Source organism: Scyliorhinus canicula, chromosome 16 (genome assembly GCF_902713615.1).
Source record: "Scyliorhinus canicula chromosome 16, sScyCan1.1, whole genome shotgun sequence".
NCBI classification, from domain to species: Eukaryota; Metazoa; Chordata; class Chondrichthyes; order Carcharhiniformes; family Scyliorhinidae; genus Scyliorhinus; species Scyliorhinus canicula.
This window is the reverse complement of record NC_052161.1, coordinates 54,482,195-54,502,223: the sequence shown is the minus strand read 5'-3', so window position 1 is coordinate 54,502,223 and position 20,029 is coordinate 54,482,195. Positions and strand designations below refer to the sequence as shown.

Sequence of the window (20,029 nt, the reverse complement as noted above, 5' to 3'; positions counted from 1 at the left end):
TTGAATGTCTTGTTAAGAGGAAGGAGGAGACTTATGTAAGGCTGAAGAAACAAGGTTCAGACAGTGCGCTGGAGGGATACAAGATAGCCAGGAGGGAACTGAAGAAAGGGATTAGGAGAGCTAAGAGAGGGCATGATAAATCTTTGGCGGGTAGGATCAAGGAAAACCCCAAGGCCTTTTACACATACGTGAGAAATATGAGAATGACTAGAGTGAGAGTAGGTCCGATTAAGGACAGTAGCGGGAGATTGTGTATTGAGTCTGAAGAGATAGGAGAGGTCTTGAACAAGTATTTTTCTTCAGTATTTACAAATGAGAGGGGCCATATTGTTGGAGAGGACAGCGTGAAGCAGACTGATAAGCTTGAGGAGATACTTGTCAGGAAGGAAGATGTGTTGCGCGTTTTGAAAAACTTGAGGATAGAAAAGTCCCCCGGGCCTGACGGGATATATCCAAGGATTCTATGGGAAGCAAGAAATGAAATTGCAGAGCCGTTGGCAATGATCTTTTCGTCCTCGCTGTCAACAGGGGTGGTACCAGAGGATTGGAGAGTGGCGAATGTCGTGCCCCTGTTCAAAAAAGGGAATAGGGATAACCCTGGGAATTACAGGCCAGTTAGTCTTACTTCGGTGGTAGGCAAAGTAATGGAAAGGGTACTGAGGGATAGGATTTCTGAGCATCTGGAAAGGCATTGCTTGATTAGGGATAGTCAGCACGGATTTGTGAGGGGTAGGTCTTGCCTTACAAGTCTTATTGAATTCTTTGAGGAGGTGACCAAGCATGTGGATGAAGGTAAAGCAGTGGATGTAGTGTACATGGATTTTAGTAAGGCATTTGATAAGGTTCCCCATGGTAGGCTTATGCAGAAAGTAAGGAGGCATGGGATAGTGGGAAATTTGGCCAGTTGGATAACAAACTGGCTAACCGATAGAAGACAGAGAGTTGTGGTGGATGGCAAGTATTCAGCCTGGAGCCCAGTTATCAGTGGCGTACCGCAGGGATCAGTTCTGGGTCCTCTGCTGTTTGTGATTTTCATTAACGACTTGGATGAGGGAGTTGAAGGGTGGGTCAGTAAATTTGCAGATGATACGAAGATTGGTGGAGTTGTGGATAGTGAGGAGGGCTGTTGTCGGCTTCAAAGAGACATAGATAGAATGCAGAGCTGGGCTGAGAAGTGGCAGATGGAGTTTAACCCTGACAAGTGTGAGGTTGTCCATTTTGGAAGGACAAATCTGAATGCGGAATACAGGGTTAATGGTAGGGTTCTTGGCAATGTGGAGGAGCAGAGAGATCTTGGGGTCTATGTTCATTGTTCTTTGAAAGTTGCCACTCAAGTGGATAGAGCTGTGAAGAAGGCCTATGGTGTGCTAGCGTTCATTAGCAGAGGGATTGAATTTAAGAGCCGTGAGGTGATGATGCAGCTGTACAAAACCTTGGTCAGGCCACATTTGGAGTACTGTGTGCAGTTCTGGTCACCTCATTTTAGGAAGGATGTGGAAGCTTTGGAAAAGGTGCAAAGGAGATTTACCAGGATGTTGCCTGGAATGGAGAGTAGGTCATACGAGGAAAGATTGAGGGTGCTAGGCCTTTTCTCATTAGAACGGAGAAGGATGAGGGGCGACTTGATAGAGGTTTATAAGATGATCAGGGGAATAGATAGAGTAGACAGTCAGAGACTTTTTCCCCGGGTGGAACACACCATTACAAGGGGACATAAATTTAAGATAAATGGTGGAAGATATAGAGGGGATGTCAGAGGTAGGTTCTTTACCCAGAGAGTAGTGGGGGCATGGAATGCACTGCCTGTGGTAGTAGTTGAGTCGGAAAATTTATGGACCTTCAAGCGGCTATTGGATAGGTACTTGGATTAGGGTAGAATAAGGGAGTGTAGGTTAACTTCTTAAGGGCAGCACGGTAGCATTGTGGATAGCACAGTTGCTTCACGGCTCCAGGGTCCCAGGTTCGATTTCGACTTGGGTCGCTGTCTGTGTGGAGTCTGCACGTCCTCCCCGTGACTGCGTGGGTTTCCTCCGGGTGCTCCGGTTTCCTCCCACAGTCCAAAGATGTGCAGGTTGGGTGGATTGGCCATGACAAATTGTCCAAAATTCTATGATTAACCTAGGACAAAGGTTCGGCGCAACATCGTGGGCCGAAGGGCCTGTTCTGTGCTGTATTTCTCTATCTCTATCTCTACTGTTGTGCATTTCCCCAAGAACTTTATGCTCCTCAGCCCCTGTCTAATAGCAGTATAATTTCCTCTCCACTAATTAAATAACCTTCCCATACTATGTATTCCTATCCCTCTCCATGACTATGGTTAAGGCCAAGGAGTTGTGGTCACGGTCACCAAAATGCACTCCCACAGAGACATCGGACACCTGGCCTGGTTCGTTGCCGAGCACCAAGTCCACTATGGCCTCTCCCCTAGTCGGCCTATCTACCTATTGAGTCATTGTCACCAAAATGCTCTCCCACCTCCGGCTGAAGCCAACGATTGACCCTCTTAAGGCAAACTTTATTTTTTCGAGACTGTGAAACCCAGCCATGTCACTAACTCAGGTCCCCACACTCGAGGGTGGGGGGGGAGAGAGGGGGAAGAGAGAGAGAAGAGAGAGAGAGAAGAGAGAGAGAGAAGAGAGAGAAGAGAGAGAGAGAGAGAGAGAGAGAGAGAGAGAGAGAGAGAGAGAGAAAGAAGAGAAAATCGCCATCTGCGGTCTCAGCACCACCTGTGTTTCGAGTACAGTGGACGTTGCCTCAGCGAAACCTGCCAAAACCCTCTAACCTTCGGGCATGCCCAAAACATGTGGACATGATTTGCTGGGCTTCCCGTGCACCTGTCCTCTACCCCAAAAACGTTGCTCATCCCATCGTGTGCCCCCAGTCGACTACCTTGAATTGTATCAGGCTAAGCCTGGCACATGATGAGGATATATTAACCCTGCTTAGGGCAACTGGTCACAGATCTGCCTCTCATCTATCCTCCCAGCTCGTCTTCCCACTCGCTCTTAAGCTCCTCCATCGGAGTTTCCTCTGCATCCAAAAGTTCCTGGTAAATATCGGATACCTTCCCATCTCCCACCCAGGTACTGGAGACTTCTCTGTCCTGTATTCCCCGTGGCTGCAGCAGCGGGAAGGTCGGAACTTGTTTTCTCAAGAAGTCTCGCAACTACAAATACCTAAACCCATTCCCTGCTGCCAATTCAAATTTATCCTCCAAGGCTTTCAAGCTGGAAAAGCTCCCGTCTACAAATAGATTCCCCCATCCTCCTAATTCCTGCCCTTTGCCATCTCCGGAACCCACAATCCAGACTACCCGGTGCAAATTGATGGTTATTATAAATCAGGGACCAACCGATGCTCCCTCTACTCTCGTATATCTCCTTCATTGCCCCCAGATTCTCAAAGCAGCCACCACCACCGGACTGGTGGAGTATCGGGCCAGCGAGAACGGAAGAGGTGCCATTAAGTGCTCCCAAACTTTCGTCTTTACATGATCCCGCCTCCATCCGCTCCCACATCGACCCCTCCCCACTACTCACTTTCTAATCATGGCTACATTAGCCACCCAATAGTAATTGCAAAAGTTCAGCAGCGCCAACCCACCCTCCCCCCGACTGCGCTCCAGCAACACTTTCTTCACTCGTGGGGTTTTACCCGCCCACACAAAGCCCGTTATTTACCCATTTAAAAAAGGCCCTCAGGATGAAGATGGGGAGGCACTGAAAGACAAACAGAAATCTGGGAAGAACCGTAATTTTCACGGTCTGTACCCTCCCCGCCAGTGATAGCGGGAGCATGTCCCATCTCTTAAGTCCTCTTTTATTTGTTCTACGAGCAGGGATAGGTTTAACTTGTGCAGTGCCTCCCATTCTCGGGCCACCTGAATTCCCAGATATCAAAAGCTCCTTCCTACTATTCTAAACAGTAGCTCTCCCAGTCTCTTTGCCTGCCCTCTTGCCTGGATCGCGAACATCTCGCTTTTCCCCATGTTCAATTTATATCCTGAAAAATTACCAAATGCCCCGAGGATCCGCATAACTTCCCCCATTCCTTCCAATGGGTCGGAAATATACAAGAGCAGGTCATCTGCGTAAAGCGAGACCCGGTGCTCCAACCCCCCACCCCAAACCTAGAGGCATGTTTGAGTTCCTAGAGGCTCTTAACACCATGGCCAATGGCACTATGGCCAGAGCAAACAATAGCAGGGAAAGGGGGCATCCTTGCATCACCCCTCTGTGTAGTTTGAAATACCCCGACCTCAAACGGTTTGTATGCACACATGTTACTGGTGCCTGATGGAGCAACCACAACCAGTCAATGAAGCCCTCACTAAACCCAAACCTTCCCAGCACCTCCTGCAGGTAATCCCACTTTATCCGATCAAAAGCCTTCTCCGCATCCATCGCTACCACCACCTCCATCTCCCCCCCTCCCGAGGGCATCATGATAACATTTAAAAGCCTTCAAACATTGGCCACGAGTTGCCTGCCCTTTACAAATCTCGTCTGGTCTTCCCCATCACCCCCAGGACACAATCCTCTATCCTTGTGGCCAGTATCTTAGCCAGCAGTTTGGCACCACATTCAGTAGAGAAATTGACCTGCATGACCCGCATTGCTCTGGATCCTTCTCCCGTTTCAGGATTAATGAAATCGAGGCTTGCGACATTGTTGGGGGGAGGACTCCCTTCTCTCATATCATTAAATGTCCTCACCAGCAGTGGGCACAATATCACTGAAAAATTCTTATAGAATTCCACCAGGTAGCCGTCCGGCCCTGGGACCTTGCACGACTGCATGCCCTCCAGCCCCTCAACTATTTCCTCAATTTCAACTGGGGCTCCCAAACCCTTCCACCAGATCCTCATCCACCCTCAGGAACCTCAACTGACCCAAAAGCTGTCTCATCCCCTCCACCCCAGGCTGGGGTTCCAAATCATAATTTGCTGTAAACGTCCTTAAACACCTCATTCACCCCCACTGGGTCCAGGTCCGTATTCCAACCTCGACTCATTACTCTCCCTATCGCCATGGCTGCATCCGCTTATCTTGAGCTGGTGCGCTAACATTCTGCTAGCCTTTTCCCCGTACTCAAATAGCCCCTCTTGCCTTCCTCAGCTGTTCCACCAACACTTTCCCTGTAGTCAATAGCCCAAATGTCACCTGTAACCTCCGCCGCTCCCTCAGTAGCCCTGCGTCCGGGGACTCTGAGTATCTCCTGTCCACCTGAAGTATCTCCTCCACTAACCTATCCCTCTCAGCCTGTTCCGCCTTTTCTCTGTGGGCACGTATAGAGATTAATTCCCCTCTGACCACTGCCACCTTCAAAGCTTCCTGAACCATTGCTGCAGAGACCTCCCCGGATCACTTGTTTCCAGGTAGTTTTGGATGGACTTGTTCACCCGCCCACAGATCGCTTTGTCCAGCAACAACCCCACCTCCAGCCTCCATAGCAGGCGTTGTCCTCTCTCCAAACGAACCCATAGGTCCACACAATGTGGGGCATGATCCAACACTGAGATTGCCGAATACTCAGTATCCACCACCACCGGGTTTAGAGCCCTGCTCAGAACAAAAAAGTCAATGCGAGAGTATACCTTGTGGACAGGGGAGAAAAAGGAAAACCCCTTCACCCTTGGCCGTGCAAATTTCCATGTGTCTACTCCCCCCATCTGTTCCATAAACCCCTTCAATTTCTTTGCCATGGCTGGCACCCTCCCTGTCCTGGATTTTGACCGGTCCAATTCCGTATCAATGACTGCATTAAAATCTCTTCCCCCCGCCCTCCATGATCAAGTTATGTAACTCTAAGTCTGGGATCTTACCCAACATCCACCTCATAAATTCCACATTGTCCCAATTTGGAGCATATACGTTCATGAGTACCACCCGCACCCCCTCCAGCTTCCCATTCACCATCATGCACCTACCCCCCCCCCCCCCCCCCCCCAAATGTCTGACACGATTCTCCCTGCCTCGAATGCCACTCGTTTATTGATCAAGATCGCTCCCCCTCTGGTCTTTGAGTCCAGTCCAGAGTGGAGAACCTTCCAAGTGATTTTTCACAGTGCTCAGCAAAGGTTCATACCAACAAAAAGGAAGGACGGTAGAAAGAGGGAAAATCGACCATGGATATCTAAGGAAATAAGGGAGAGTACCAAATTGAAGGAAAAAGCATACAAAGTGGCAAAGGTTGGTGGGAGATTAAAGGACTGGGAAATATTTAGGGGGCAACAGAAAGCTACTAAAAAAAGCTATAAAGAAGAGTAAGATAGAGTATGAGAGTAAACTTGCTCAGAATATAAAAGACAGTAAATGTTTTTACAAATATATAAAAACAAAACAAGAGTGGCTAAGGTAAATATTGGACCTTTAGATGAGAAGTAAGTTTTAATAATGGGAGATGAGGAAATGGCTGAGGAACTGAACAGGTTTTTTGGGTCGGTCTTCACAGTGGAAGACACAAATAACACGCCAGTGACTGATAGAAATGAGGCTATGACAGGTGAGGACCTTGAGAGGATTGTTATCGCTAAGGAGGTAGTGATGGGCAAGCTAATGGGGCAAGTCTCCTGGCCCTGATGGAATGCACCCCAGAGTGCTAAAAGAGATGGCTAGGGAAATTGCAGATGCACTAGTGATGTTTCACTAGACTCTGGAGTGGTCCCAGTGGATTGGAAATGAGCAAACATGACACCACTGTTTAAAAAAGGAGGTAGGCAGAGAGCGGGAAATTATAGGCCAGTGAGCTTAACTTCGGTAGTAGGGAAGATGCTGGAATCTATCATCAAGGAAAAAATAGCGAGGCATCTGGATAGAAATTGGGCAGACGTAGCATGGGTTCATAAAGGGCAGGTCGTGCCTAACTAATTTAGTGGAATTTTTTGAGGACATTACTAGTGCAGTGGATAACGGGAAGCCAATGGATGTGGTATATCTGGATTTCCAGAAAGCCTTTGACAAGGTGCCACACAAAAGGTTGCTGCATAAGATAAAGATGCATGGCATTAAGGGTAAAGTAGTCGCATGGATAGTGAATTGGTTAATTAATAGAAAGCAAAGAGTGGGGATTAATGGGTGTTTCTCTGTTTAGCAATCAGTACCTAGTGGTGTCCCTCAGGGATCTGTGTTGGGCCCACAATTGTTCACAATTTACATAGATGATTTGGAGTTGGGGACCAAGGGCAATGTGTCCAAGTCTGCAGATGACACTAAGATGAGTGGTAAAGCGAAAAATGCACAGGATACTGGAAGTCTGCAGAGGGATTTGGATAGGTTAAGTGAATGGGCTAGGGTCTGGCAGATGGAATACAATGTTGACAAATGTGAGGTTATCCATTTTGGTAGGAATAACAGCAAACGGGATTATTATTTAAACGATAAAATATTAAAGCATGCTGCTGTGCAGAGACCTGGGTGTGCTAGTGCACGAGTCACAGAAAGTTGGTTTACAGGTGCAACAGGTGATTCAGAAGGCAAATGGAATTTTGTCCTTCATTGTTATGGTGTTCAGGCCGGAAAGTGGAGCTGGGTCCACAAATAATCAGCCATGATCTCATTGAATGGTGGAGCAGGCTCGAGGGGCCAGATGGCCTAGTCCTGCTCCTAGTTCTTATGAATACTTGGACAAACCACCCCATTCTCAATCTAGTCTGGTCTATAGCTTTTAGGTGAGTCTCTTGTAGCATTGCCACACCTGCCTTCAACCCCTCAAATGCGCAAACACGCAAGCCCTCTTGACCCTCTAATGTTCCATGTAATCAGCCTGGTCCGGGGGGACTCTCTCTTCTTCTCTCCTCCCCCCCCCGGGCAATTGCCATCCCCTGAACTCCCAAGTAACAGTTCCCCCCTGTCAACAAAGCACCTCCCCGCTTTCCCCACCCTCCGTAACAGTATTAGAAACCTAATCCCCCCCATAGGGGCCTCATGGTAGCATGGTGGTTAGCATCAATGCTTCACAGCTCCAGGGTCCCAGGTTCGATTCCCGGCTGGGTCACTGTCTGTGTGGAGTCTGCACGTCCTCCCCGTGTGTGCGTGGGTTTCCTCCGGGTGCTCCGGTTTCCTCCCACAGTCCAAAGATGTGCGGGTTAGGTAGATTGGCCATGCTAAATTGCCCATAGTGTAAGGTTAATGGGGGGATTGTTGGGTTACGGGTATACGGGTTACGTGGGTTTAAGTAGGGTGATCATTGCTCGGCACAACATCGAGGGCCGAAGGGCCTGTTCTGTGCTGTACTGTTCTATATCAAGCTCCAGCTTAACACCTGCTCAGCCCCCACTGTGCTTCTGTGAGTCAGCTGACCCAAGCTGACTTGATAGCTCCCACGCATGGTACTAAGCAGTCTGTCTCCCCATTGTTCTCTTCCCCCCACTTGGACAAACACATTCAAAAGCATCACATTCCCCAGTAAACAAAGATCAGAAAAAAGTGGAAAAACAGCCACAGAAAAACCCCCCCACAGAAACCACAGCCCCCTCCAACCAGCTCCCACTAAGACAAAGTTAACGTTTGCCATCGGAACAGCCCCTTATTCAAACCAGCACAAAAGTGATTTTCAACAAATCGCCACTACAATACTCTCCAAGGATTCAGTGCCTTCAATTCACCTCCAGTCTTTTTTCCTTGATGAAAGTCTATACATCGTCTGGTGTTTCAAAATAAAAATCTCATTCCTCATGTGACCCACAGGCGGGCTGGGTACAACATCCTGAACTTCACCCCCTTCTGAAAAAGAGGGACGTGTTTGCCCAATTAAACCCAGTTCACCTCTTGGCCAATTCCATGCCCAGGTCTTGAGAAATGCGCAGCTCAATTCTCCCACTTGCTGCTTCATTCTTTCTTGGCCCACCGCAGAACCAGGAATCGGTGAAAATGTACCACCCTCAGCAGCTTCTTCGCGAGGGCTCTGTGCACTCTATCCACTTCCAGGAGCCGAGGGATCGCCTCAGCCCCCCATCAACTTCTCCAGCACGTTCGTCACATAGGCCCTCGCATCTGATCTCTCATTGCCTTCAGGGAGGCCGACGATTCTCAGATTCTGCCTCCTGGATCTGTTCTCCAGGTCCTCAAGCTTCTCCTGCATTCTTTTCTGACGGTCATTCATCATCTCCATCTTGGTCTCCAGCGCGGTTAGGTATTCCTCGTGCTCTGACACCTTTTTCTCCACCTCCTGGATCACACATCCGTGGGTTCCTTGATTCTGCACCACCTGATCAATCAAAGCCTTGATTGGGTCGAGCGTGTCCGTTTAAGCTTGGCAAAGCAATCTTTTAAAAAAAACTTCACCAGCTGTTCCGTCGACCACTGTGCCTTCTCCCCGTGGCCATGCTGCACCGCCATGCTTTCCCACGTTGCCAGCTCTGCTCACGTCTTCCTTGTAGAACCTGGCCTTCTCACATGGCCACGTCTTGTCCAATTCTCCATGCACTGGAGGGGGATTTCTCCTCACTGTCTCACTCTTCACCGATTTACCCAATAAAATCCGGAACAAAAACGGGGGAAAAAGGCCCAAAGTCCGTCACAGGCGTGAGCATCAAACGTGCGACCTACTCCTCCATGGCCGCCACCGGAAGTCAATTTTCATGTACTTGATGATCCGTTGAGCTTCTCGCAGAAAAATACTTTTCACTGTACCTTGGTACACGTGACAATAAACAAATCTAATCCAAAAAAAAATACAATTCAAGATTGTTTTTAAGGCCTGTATTTCCGACATGCAGTGATTTGCTGGAATCTAGTTTCTGTTAACGTAGTCAGTGGTTAGCACTGCTGCCTCAAAATGCCAACGACCTGGGATCGATCCATGTGGAGTTTGCACATTCTCCCCGTATTGGATTGAGATATTAGAGTAACATTCATTTGAAAACTTTCACAAAAGGTTTAAGAAGCTGGGTTTAATGATTAAAGTTAGTCATAAAACACTGATCATTTAGGTTAGAGGTGGGCATCAGTCACAAAAACAGAAATTTGGTTCCCACTACCGTCCCAATATAGAAAATAATTATTACCAAGTATCGGGAGCAAATGTACATTACTGCAGTATCTTGAATTCAGGATTCAAGCTTCACCAGCCACATTCCGTATAACCAAAGGCCAATCAGCAAGAGTTCAGCTCAAAAATATCCCCAATTTTGTGCACGTTGTACAAATTTGATGGAGCAGGCTCCTAGATAATAAATTCTATCGAGCATTGAGTAAATGGTTTAAAGTTTTGAATAATTATTTGGTTTTTTTTTACCTGTATGGCACATGAGGGGCTCGCTCCACCAGCGATGTGATAACTCTGCCCAGAGTAAGCAGTGATTGATTGATGTTGCCAGCTTCTCGAGCTCTTTTGTCAACAGCTCCAGATCGGCCAATATTCTCACTTCCAGCAAGATCCACCTTTGCGGTCAAGAAGGAATTGGACACAGTTACGGCTTTACCCATTCTCACTGACTGCAGAACAGTCTTGGACATAATTTCTACTTTAAAGCTGGGCTGAACTCAATTCATGGAATATTACAGCATGCTTCCAATTGCTGAGATGAAAACTTCTTTCCACAAACACACGGTGTGTTTTAAGATTATAGAATTGAACTGCATACACAACATTACCTTGCGCTTTATGATTTTGCCTGGTCGCTACAATTTTCAAAATGGAGATTTGAACTAAATTTGAAATGCAGCTTCAAAAAGAGCCAGTGTCTTATAAAGAACTTTAAAAAAACATTGTCCCCACTTATTTAAGGAGCTGGTTTAGCACACTGGGCTAAATCACTGGCTTTTAAAGCAGACCAAGGCATGCCAGCAGCACGGTTCAATTCCCGTACCAGCTTCCCCGAACAGGCGCCGGAATGTGGCGACTAGGGGCTTTTCACAGTAACTTCATTGAAGCCTACTCGTGACAATAAGCAATTTTCTCTCTTTCTTTATCCCATTCCTATGGTTCTTTTGGTTGCCTACAGAATTTCATCCAAGCTGCCATTTGTCATCCAAGTTCCAACAATGCGCATCATAAGTTGTTTGACCCAGGAAGCCATTGCAGGGGTTCAGCCCTATTGCAGAGGCCATCAGACTTACTTAAAAAAAAAACTGGGATTCTGCTCATTATGTACTGCCTACCTCAGTGTTTGGAGCCAGATTGCGGTGTCCCACTGAATGCCAGTGATCAACAGACTTGGCAAAGGCCAGTGATGGAACCTAGATCTTACAATCACATGCACATTCGATACACCTGGTGAACCACCATGGAAGCAGGTTTAAAAAGTTAAATGTAGTTTACTATTCTAGTAGCAACAAGCTAGTAGTTCTATCAGCTTTTGCAATCGAATTTGGAAAAAGTGGCAGATTAATGCAGAATCAATAAATAAATTAAATTAAATTAAATATAAAATCTAAGAAGGTGACGTCAAATACAAGTGAAAATTGGGCCAAAAGGATGTAGATTGTACAATTTATTCTCTGTCACGCTTCAGCTCACTAAATTGTGCAGTCTTTAAGTTTCTAGTTTTGGATCGGATGTTGCCATTATCACCTATTATTGTCACAAGTAGGCTTACATTAACACTACAATGAAGGCAGCACGATGGCACAGTGGGTAGCACTACAGCCTCACGGCGCCGAGGTCCCAGGTTTGATCCCGGCCCTGCGTCACTGTCCGTGTGGAGTTTGCACATTCTTCCCTTGTTTGCGTGGGTTTTGCCCCCACCACCCAGAGATGTGCAGGGTAGGTGGATTGCCCTTAATGCCCCATAAAATTGGAAAAAATGAATTGGATACTGTAGCCATCTGGGATGGCCACTTACAACCAAGCACACAAACTTGCAAAGCATAGCGGGTAAAATGGATAAAGCAAGATTCAGGCAGGCTCAGAGCCTGAAATGTATATTTGCAAGTGAGGAGTCCAGATGGTATCGAAATTCCAACCAATTAGCATTTTGATGGGCCGATTAGCATTTGATGGCCCATCTCCACCAAGACAAAGGACGGGTACTTGAGCGACCGGTACATTCCCAGACATTTCAGCGCCACTCCCTGTTCTAGGGAAGCGTAAACAACAGGGTCAGTGACCACTTGGGACATGCCCAGCCATCCAGACACCCGTCATTTACTGGTTAGAAATCGAACAGTGATCGGGGATCACCCAATTATGGGATCCAAACTGAAGGACCACCCAAAAGAGCGCGAAAACCCCCAAGCATAAAAGAGACACCGCCATGCGTTTGTCCTCTCTTGGACCTGGCGCCCCGGCTACGTCTGTTTCCAAGTGCAGCACCACCAGAAGCAAGTCCAAGTTCAACGCTCGCTACCAGACGGATGAGCCTAGCTGAGCAGCAATTACTTCTCCAGACTCGATAGATCCAGAAACGAACAATGGCCACGGTTCCTCTGACCTAAGCCAGGTGCCTGAAGTTAAGTACAGGTTTTCTTTGTCGATAGGTGTAGTTAACTAGTAGTGTTTATGTTGCATGATTAATTGTGTGTGTAAATAAAGTACCCTTGACCTTGAACTAACTGGTGTTTGGCTCATTGATCGATAGTCGGTTGAACCTTGTGGTGGTATCATTTGATACCTGGCGTCTCTGAGCATTAGAATATAGATATCAAAAAAAAAAGGAGGGCAAACTCACTGATTGCCATAGTTACAGCAGAGCCGCAGAAAAAGCAACAATACTCAAATTTCTATTTAAAAAACACTGCAATGAAGTTACTGTGAAATTCCCCTCGTCGCCACAATATGGCACCTGCTCTGGTACATCGAGGGAGAATTCTGAGCTGGCAGAATGTTTCCATGTAGTTACACAGATCATGATCAGCACAAATGGGGCAGCACGGTGGCAGTGGTTAATTGCCCCTTAATTGGAAAAAATGAATTGGGTACTCTAAAAGTTTTTAAAAAAATTTTATTTTATTATTTTTTCCAATTAAGGGGCAATTTAACAAGGCCAATCCACCTACCCTGCACATCATTGGATTTTGGGGGGAAACCCACGCAAACAAGGGGAGAATGTGCAAACTCCACACGGACAGTGACCCAGGGCCGGGATCGAACCTGGGACCTCGGCACCGTGAGGCAGCAATGCTAACTACTGCGCCACCTTGCTGCCCTCTTAAATTGTTTTTCTTTTTCAAATGATCAGCACGAACATTGAAATGAAGCACACTTAAAAAGTAGCCAATGTAAAGGAAACAAGAAAGTAACAAAAGGATTAAACATTCTTTGGAGGTTAAAAATGTAACAAAAATCCGCAAGATCAATATAGGTTACCTATTCTAGAAATAGAATTCAACACTGAAAATGATTAACATCTGACATGGGAAATGGTTTCATCAAGGTTTGCTGGTTGTAGCTTTCACAAATCAGCTTATCACATTAACGCTTATATTAAACCAGCATATTCAGATTAAGGTTTGCACCTACAACACAAGCTTTTGGCATGAATAAAATAATAGACGTACAAGCCTTATTTAAGGTAAGTTTGCTTAAAATAATACTCACCAAATTCAGTTTGCCGATTTTTACAAGCTCCTCGCCATCAAGTGTAGTCTCCTTCATATGGATTGTAATGGAAAAGACTGAATGGGAACGACTGGAAAAAAAGATGAACGTCGCTTTTGAGCAAGCTCTAAATTCCAAAACATTTTCTTTCTTTTCAGCACTCGCTGGAATAGATAATCTTTTCTCATTCAAGCTGGCTGTTGCAACAGTAGAAAACCAGTGCACGGTGGCACAGTGGTTAGCACTGCTGCCTCACGGCACTGAGGACCCGGGTTCGATCGTGGCCCTGGGTCACTGTTCGTGTGGAGTTTGCACATTCTCCCTGTGTCTTTGTGGGTCTCACTCCCATAACCCAAAGATGTGCAGGGCAAGTGGATTGGCCACTCTAAATTGCCTATTCTAACTTTATGAAAAAAGAAAACCAGTGTGGCTTGAAAGCCAACATTAAGGTGCTCATAGCATTGAAAATTCAGCTTTCAGGGTTGGGGCTGGAAGTTTGCTCCAAATACCTTCTTATGTGTTGGGTACTCTGGAACTGTGGAGACTGCGTTTACCTCAGCAGTAACACATACAGGCTACCAACACTTGAAATAGTAGAACACTATTTTACTAAGCTAGAAACTGTTGAACATACTTCACTGTGGGTCGACACTATGTTAATTAAACTGAAGACCTATGCCTATCCTAACCAGTCTATACCCTCAGCACATGGTAAAGATCTGTGCTACAAGCTGTGAGCTCTGTCCTTCTTAGAGGCTGCATCCCGAATCAGCGGAAAAACTAGTGCCCTCTGTCTTTATAGTGAGTGTGCTCTGTTCTAACTGGTGATTGGCTGCGTTGTTGTGTGTGTTGATTGGTCTTGCTGTGTGTCAATCAGTGTGTGTCTGCACCATGATATACTGGTGTATATTATGACACCTTCAGCAACATTAATTAAAAGCAAAATATGGAGCTAATAAAATGCTAAAATATATCAGGTTGTATTGTGCTAAAGAATCTGCAATGTCATATCTATTGCAAAGCCTCACCCTGGAGCAATTAATTTGGCCCGTTGGACATGTCATTTATGAACCTTTATGAACTTCAGACACGACTCAACAAGCCATACCTCGAGTAAGCATTCATTAGAGTTGCAGCAGTTGTCCTCTTTGCTGCTCCTCTCTCCAGAATCTGATAAACTTCATCTTTGTTATGGACAGAAATTTCTTCAAGTCCTTTAATTATAACTCCCCTCTACCATGCCACAAAGAAATTAAAAACAAAACAAAACAGCATGTCACCACGTCCAACATTCTGGGAAGAAAAGCAATCTGATTGCAGAGCATCAGATTACAGAAATTTTGCCAACGATTGCAGTCCAATGACTGAAATTGCTACCTTATTGCGAGGATCATCAAACATCTGCAGCCTCTCACTAACATCTGAAGTGGGGCTCAAAAGGTCAAAGAGTTCTTCATTATAAATTTCTAACAAAGAGACTTTCACTGAGAACTCAGCACCTTGTGATGCCAGCCTCTCAAAAATCTGATGCAGTGTACGTGGAATAACTCCAGCCAGAGGATCCTACAGAGAACAGAAATATCAGGGAAATTCATTAATGGAAGAGGGATAAAAGATACACAAAGAAAAACAATCTATTTACATAGAAATTTTCAGCAACTCATGGCATCCCAGAATGCTCCAAAGCAAATGAAGTAATTTAAGAGTGATCTTAGAAAACAAGGAGGCAGTAGTTTGTGACCTAAAAGGGTAATAATACTGCACTGCTCATTCATAATAATAATAATATTTATTATTGTCACAAGTAGGCTCACATTAACACTGCAATGAAGTTACTGTGAAAGCCCCAGTCACCACATTGCACCGCCTGTTCGGGTACACAGAGGGAAAATTCAGAATGTCTAATTAACCCAACAAGCACGTCTTTCGGGACTTGTGGGAGGAAACTGGAGCCCCGGAGGAAACCCATCAGTAGCTCTTGCTTTTTCGATTTTCCACAATGCTTCAATCAAATATTTTATCTGTGGCTCACTGAATCAACTGGTTTTTGGTATTGCAAAAACGAGAAACCTGCAAATGGATCACATAGTTGGACAAAGACAGCAGTGCACACAAGTGAATGAAGGTCACAGGTTGAAAGTTTAAAATTTACTTTATTGCTAACAGCAAAGCACTAGCAACTTAAATTTTACCCTTAAATAAATTAGCACCTCTTCTCTGCCATGAAATCAACTAGTGTATGCTAAAATCTAAACAGCATTTGTGAAGCTCAGTAACAAAACAAGTACTTCATGATCATTATCAGCCCTCCAAGAAATCAAAGTACGGTCACCATATTCCCAGATGACCATAGACGCCTTCCCTCTTCGAGAGGGAGCGCTGACTGGTGACTTAACCCGAAGATCGCACATCAGGCAAGGGGCAAGATTGAGACGGTGGGCCTTCATTAATAACCTCAGCTGGCACGGAAATTGAATCAGCGCCCTTGCCCTGCATCATGAACCAGCTGTCCAGCCAACTGAGCTAAACTGTTAAGTGAACAAACCCAGGAGAATAGCCCAGAAATACCAATGGCATACCAATACCTTTTATCCCATGGCAAAAGGCAGTTTACACATTTTAAATCTTTAATATTTTTGCAGAATATTAATTGCTTCCATCTTTTATGCCTGCTTGATAATTTTGATCTTCAATCTTTTGAAATTAGGTGCCACATTTCCTACACTTGCGCGACTGCTGAATAAAAAAAATGTTTAACTGATTTTTATTCAAATTAAGTCAGTTATAACATTGATTATGTTGACAGCATAAATGACCTCAATATGTCACCCACCACTGCTTCAGGAAGATAAAGTCAAATGCATGGATGTTAATTTACAAAAAAATCACATGGAGAAACCATTAACTGATCTGCTGGAATTTTAAATGCCAAGGTTTGCACAATTAAAAAGAATGGAGGAATAAGCTAACCAAAAGAAAAAAATCTATGCATCATTGGAGAAACTGTAACAACCAAACATTGTGCCACTCACTTCTTCCCAGGTGTACTGTTCCTTTTGCGTTCTTTCACCTTCCATAGTAAAGGTTTTCCCAGTACCTGTTTGTCCATATCTGAGCCAAATTTAAAAAGAGATCAATTTAGGCAGTTTCATAACAGTGGCTTAGAAACAAACATTCACAGACTTTGCAGTGACTGATCCCCAGATCACAGTCCACGGAAGTCCTAGCTTTCAGCCAGGTTAGCTGACTTCAGTTGGAGCAGTGGTAGAAGTATTGTACCGAGTACCCAGCTTGTGATGCTAGGGTGGAGAAAGATTGGCAAGGACTCCTGCCCCTGAACAATAAGGCATGCTTGAAAAAGTGTATATTAATACTCCAGGTAAAGACAGATGAACATACAAGTCTTTCCAACTGCATACTCAACCAAGCAATGGAAAGAAATGGCAGATGAAAACTGAAGCATTTGAACAGATACAGTTTTCTAGCGCGAAGGAAAGGAAAATAAAAAGGCTTCCATTTGTCAACTTTCTGGTGAATTTTCATTGCTACCAGTCATTGTTCTACAGCTTGGTGGATTCGAGGCGCAACACCTCACAAGTGCAAGAAAACAGAGGTATGCTAGACTTATGCTTTGAATATGAATTTGGAAGACAGGTAGCTGAGCAATGGTACTGCTGCAAAGAAAGATATTAAACACATTACATGTCCTGTTGTTATGGAGATCAACTGAAATGAATTTGATTTAATGGGAAAATTAAAAATAGCCAATGGCAAAATCTGAAGCAGAAAAATTCCATTTTACAATTTCTACAGATGTTGAAAAATTATCCAACTTACGCAAAAATGGTACAGTTGTACCCCATGATTACTTCATCCAGAATGGGGTATACCACACTCTTGTACACATCAATTTGCTTTGCAGAAGGTCCAAATACCTGCAATTAAAAATGTGTTAAGTATTCACTTCTACATATTTACCTGATGATTTCTGTATGAGACAAACTAAGTTTCTTACCATGTCAAAGGTATACTTTTTGGGTGCCTTTTCATTTCCTGGTCCAGAAGTACGTATAGAGACTTCTTTCTTTACAGGGTCACAGTCAACCACATTGTAGGAGCTTGCTTTGCGTTCTGCTAAACTGAAAGGCCTGCCGAAAACAACACCTTGTTCTGATATTTTAAAAATGCAGTGGTAAAGTTTCTTTGAAGGAGAGAAAAACATACATCTTAAAAATTAGTCTTGCTTAAAAACTTACAATCAATATGAAAAATACATTGGTTTGGTTTCCTGGGACACATAGAATAGAATAGAATAGAATAGAATAGAACAGTACAGCACAGAACAGGCCCTTCAGCCCTCGATGTTGTGCCGAGCAATGATCACCCTACTTAAACCCACGTAACCCGTATCCCAACAATCCCCCCATTAACCTTACACTACGGGCAATTTAGCATGGCCAATCCACCTAACCTGCACATCTTTGGACTGTGGGAGGAAACCGGAGCACCCGGAGGAAACCCACGCACACACGGGGAGGACGTGCAGACTCCACACAGACAGTGACCCAGCCGGGAATCGAACCTGGGACCCTGGAGCTGTGAAGCATTGATGCTAACCACCATGCTACCGTGAGGCCCAACATGCCTGATTACATTTGGAATCCCATTTTTCTCAATCACTCTTTTCCACTTGAGTTTAACATGATGAATTAAAGGCTTGCAAAGTGGAGGCCAGATTGAGACAAGCAAGAGAGATCACTGCAATAGAGATCACTGCAATAGAGACAAGAATAAAGAAAGCTTCACAGATAACACAAGATGGTGATTTGGGAACTTGAGAAAGAAATAAAAAGTAAATTAGAATTAAATCAAAAACTCCAAACTCCTGTTTGTAGGTAAAGTTATGTTCAATATTAAATGGCGGCACTTAAGTGAAATGATGAATTTTACATATTTTATTCTAAACCAAAGTACAAAAATATTGATATTGCCCAATTAAAAGACAGTTACAAACTGGATATATTAAAGCCCAAATGTCTAAACTGTGGTCTAAAAGTTCTGAAAACATGACCCTCGGAATGCAGATTATTGTATCCTAGCTGACTATATTATATTTTCTTATTGCTGGTTTAAATGTTGAAGGCTGAGAAATTTGTAAAGAGCCAAGCTTGAAGATTTGTTGTATTACTTGTGGCTACATATTAAATCACATTACCAAAATCGGTACCAGAAATTTATACAAATGAATGGAACTGTGTATTTTAAACTTCTTAGGCAGCTCTGTGGCATTACCACGATACAACCCAGGATTGACAAAAATTTCTCACTGGGCATATGAGCTGCAATCTACATGACAACACGAGCAAAAAACGCAAATCTTTTGGATGTTACAGGCAGAAAACAGAAAATAGTTCACCCACAGCCATTATAAACAAATTTCCGCCTCATGGAATTTTTTGATTCCTCTCTCCAAAGGACATTGGCCTAGATTTTCTGATAACATTTATTTTAAATGTGTCAACAGCCTGACAATCAAAATATAGCCTTGCAACCAAGTATAGACTCATGTTGTGTTCAAACCAAACATCCATTTTTTTTCATTGTTGAGCCCAGGCAGAATAATGTAGACTATTCACCAACATATACATACACACAGCACACAAACTAATTCAGCACAGATCAGGAGTTAAATATGGGACATACTGTTTTCTATGGCCATGCCACAAATTTGTTTTACCAACTAACTAAGTAGCAAAACCTTTCTTCGGAGCTACAAGTGGAAAATTAAATGTAAATTAAATTGTTATATTATTCATGGCTACCATTTAAAAAAAAAACTTATTCCCAAGTTCTAAGGCCTATGATAACAGGGACCAAATACACATTTCACAACTTCTTTCCTTTGGAAACTAGATTCTTACTAAGCAAAAAGTTGGTAACACAAGATGATTATTTCCATTACCTGCATCGTATAACCACTTGTATATTCTTGCCCTTTTCTTCTTTTTTAGTAGAGTTTTGGAATGACATTTTTAGCTCAAGTTTACAAGAGGATCTGCGTGAGAGAAATTCGTATTAGCAAGTTCTCATATCACATGGTCACATGGCTTGCTTAGGCTACAAATCTGGACTATCCCAAGTATAGGCAAGTTTTCTTTGTGCACCAGTTACCAAAGCAAATTACACCGTATTATTTTCACATGTCTAGACAAATTAAAAAAGGGTTTTCTTATAAAATTCGCTTTGTCTGCGATTGGGAGGATGCAGTCGGGGAAGGTGGCAGGGCCGGATGGATTTCCGGTGGAATATTATAAAAACTTCAAGGATAAGCTGGCACCCCTGATGGTGGGGATGTTTGAGGCGGAGATAGGGAAGGGGGCGTTACCACAAACTTTGGGGCAGACATCAATTTCCCTGTCGCTTCAAAAAGATAAGGATTCGACAGAGTGTGGGTCGTATAGGCCCATATCACTTCTAAATGTGGCCGCAAAAGTATTGGCGAAGGTACTGGCAGGTAGGCTGGAGGAGTGCCTCCTGAAGATCAGGCAGG

The 20,029-nt window shown here is 44.4% G+C and overlaps 1 protein-coding gene across 2 annotated transcripts in view; it reads right to left on the bottom strand.

Annotated features, from left to right (window-relative positions):
* Positions 1 to 20,029, bottom strand: part of kif11 (kinesin family member 11) — an 85,058-nt gene that overhangs the window by 43,943 nt on the left and 21,086 nt on the right. For both annotated transcript variants that reach the window (XM_038822005.1, XM_038822006.1), the window contains exons 2-9: positions 19,442 to 19,534; positions 17,495 to 17,627; positions 17,317 to 17,414; positions 16,512 to 16,590; positions 14,857 to 15,042; positions 14,588 to 14,712; positions 13,480 to 13,570; positions 10,237 to 10,382 (exon numbers count right to left, since the gene is read on the bottom strand). In XM_038822005.1, the coding sequence (XP_038677933.1) occupies positions 10,237 to 10,382; positions 13,480 to 13,570; positions 14,588 to 14,712; positions 14,857 to 15,042; positions 16,512 to 16,590; positions 17,317 to 17,414; positions 17,495 to 17,627; positions 19,442 to 19,509 (926 nt within the window). In that variant the 5' untranslated portion in view covers positions 19,510 to 19,534. The remainder of the gene's footprint in view (positions 1 to 10,236; positions 10,383 to 13,479; positions 13,571 to 14,587; positions 14,713 to 14,856; positions 15,043 to 16,511; positions 16,591 to 17,316; positions 17,415 to 17,494; positions 17,628 to 19,441; positions 19,535 to 20,029) is intronic.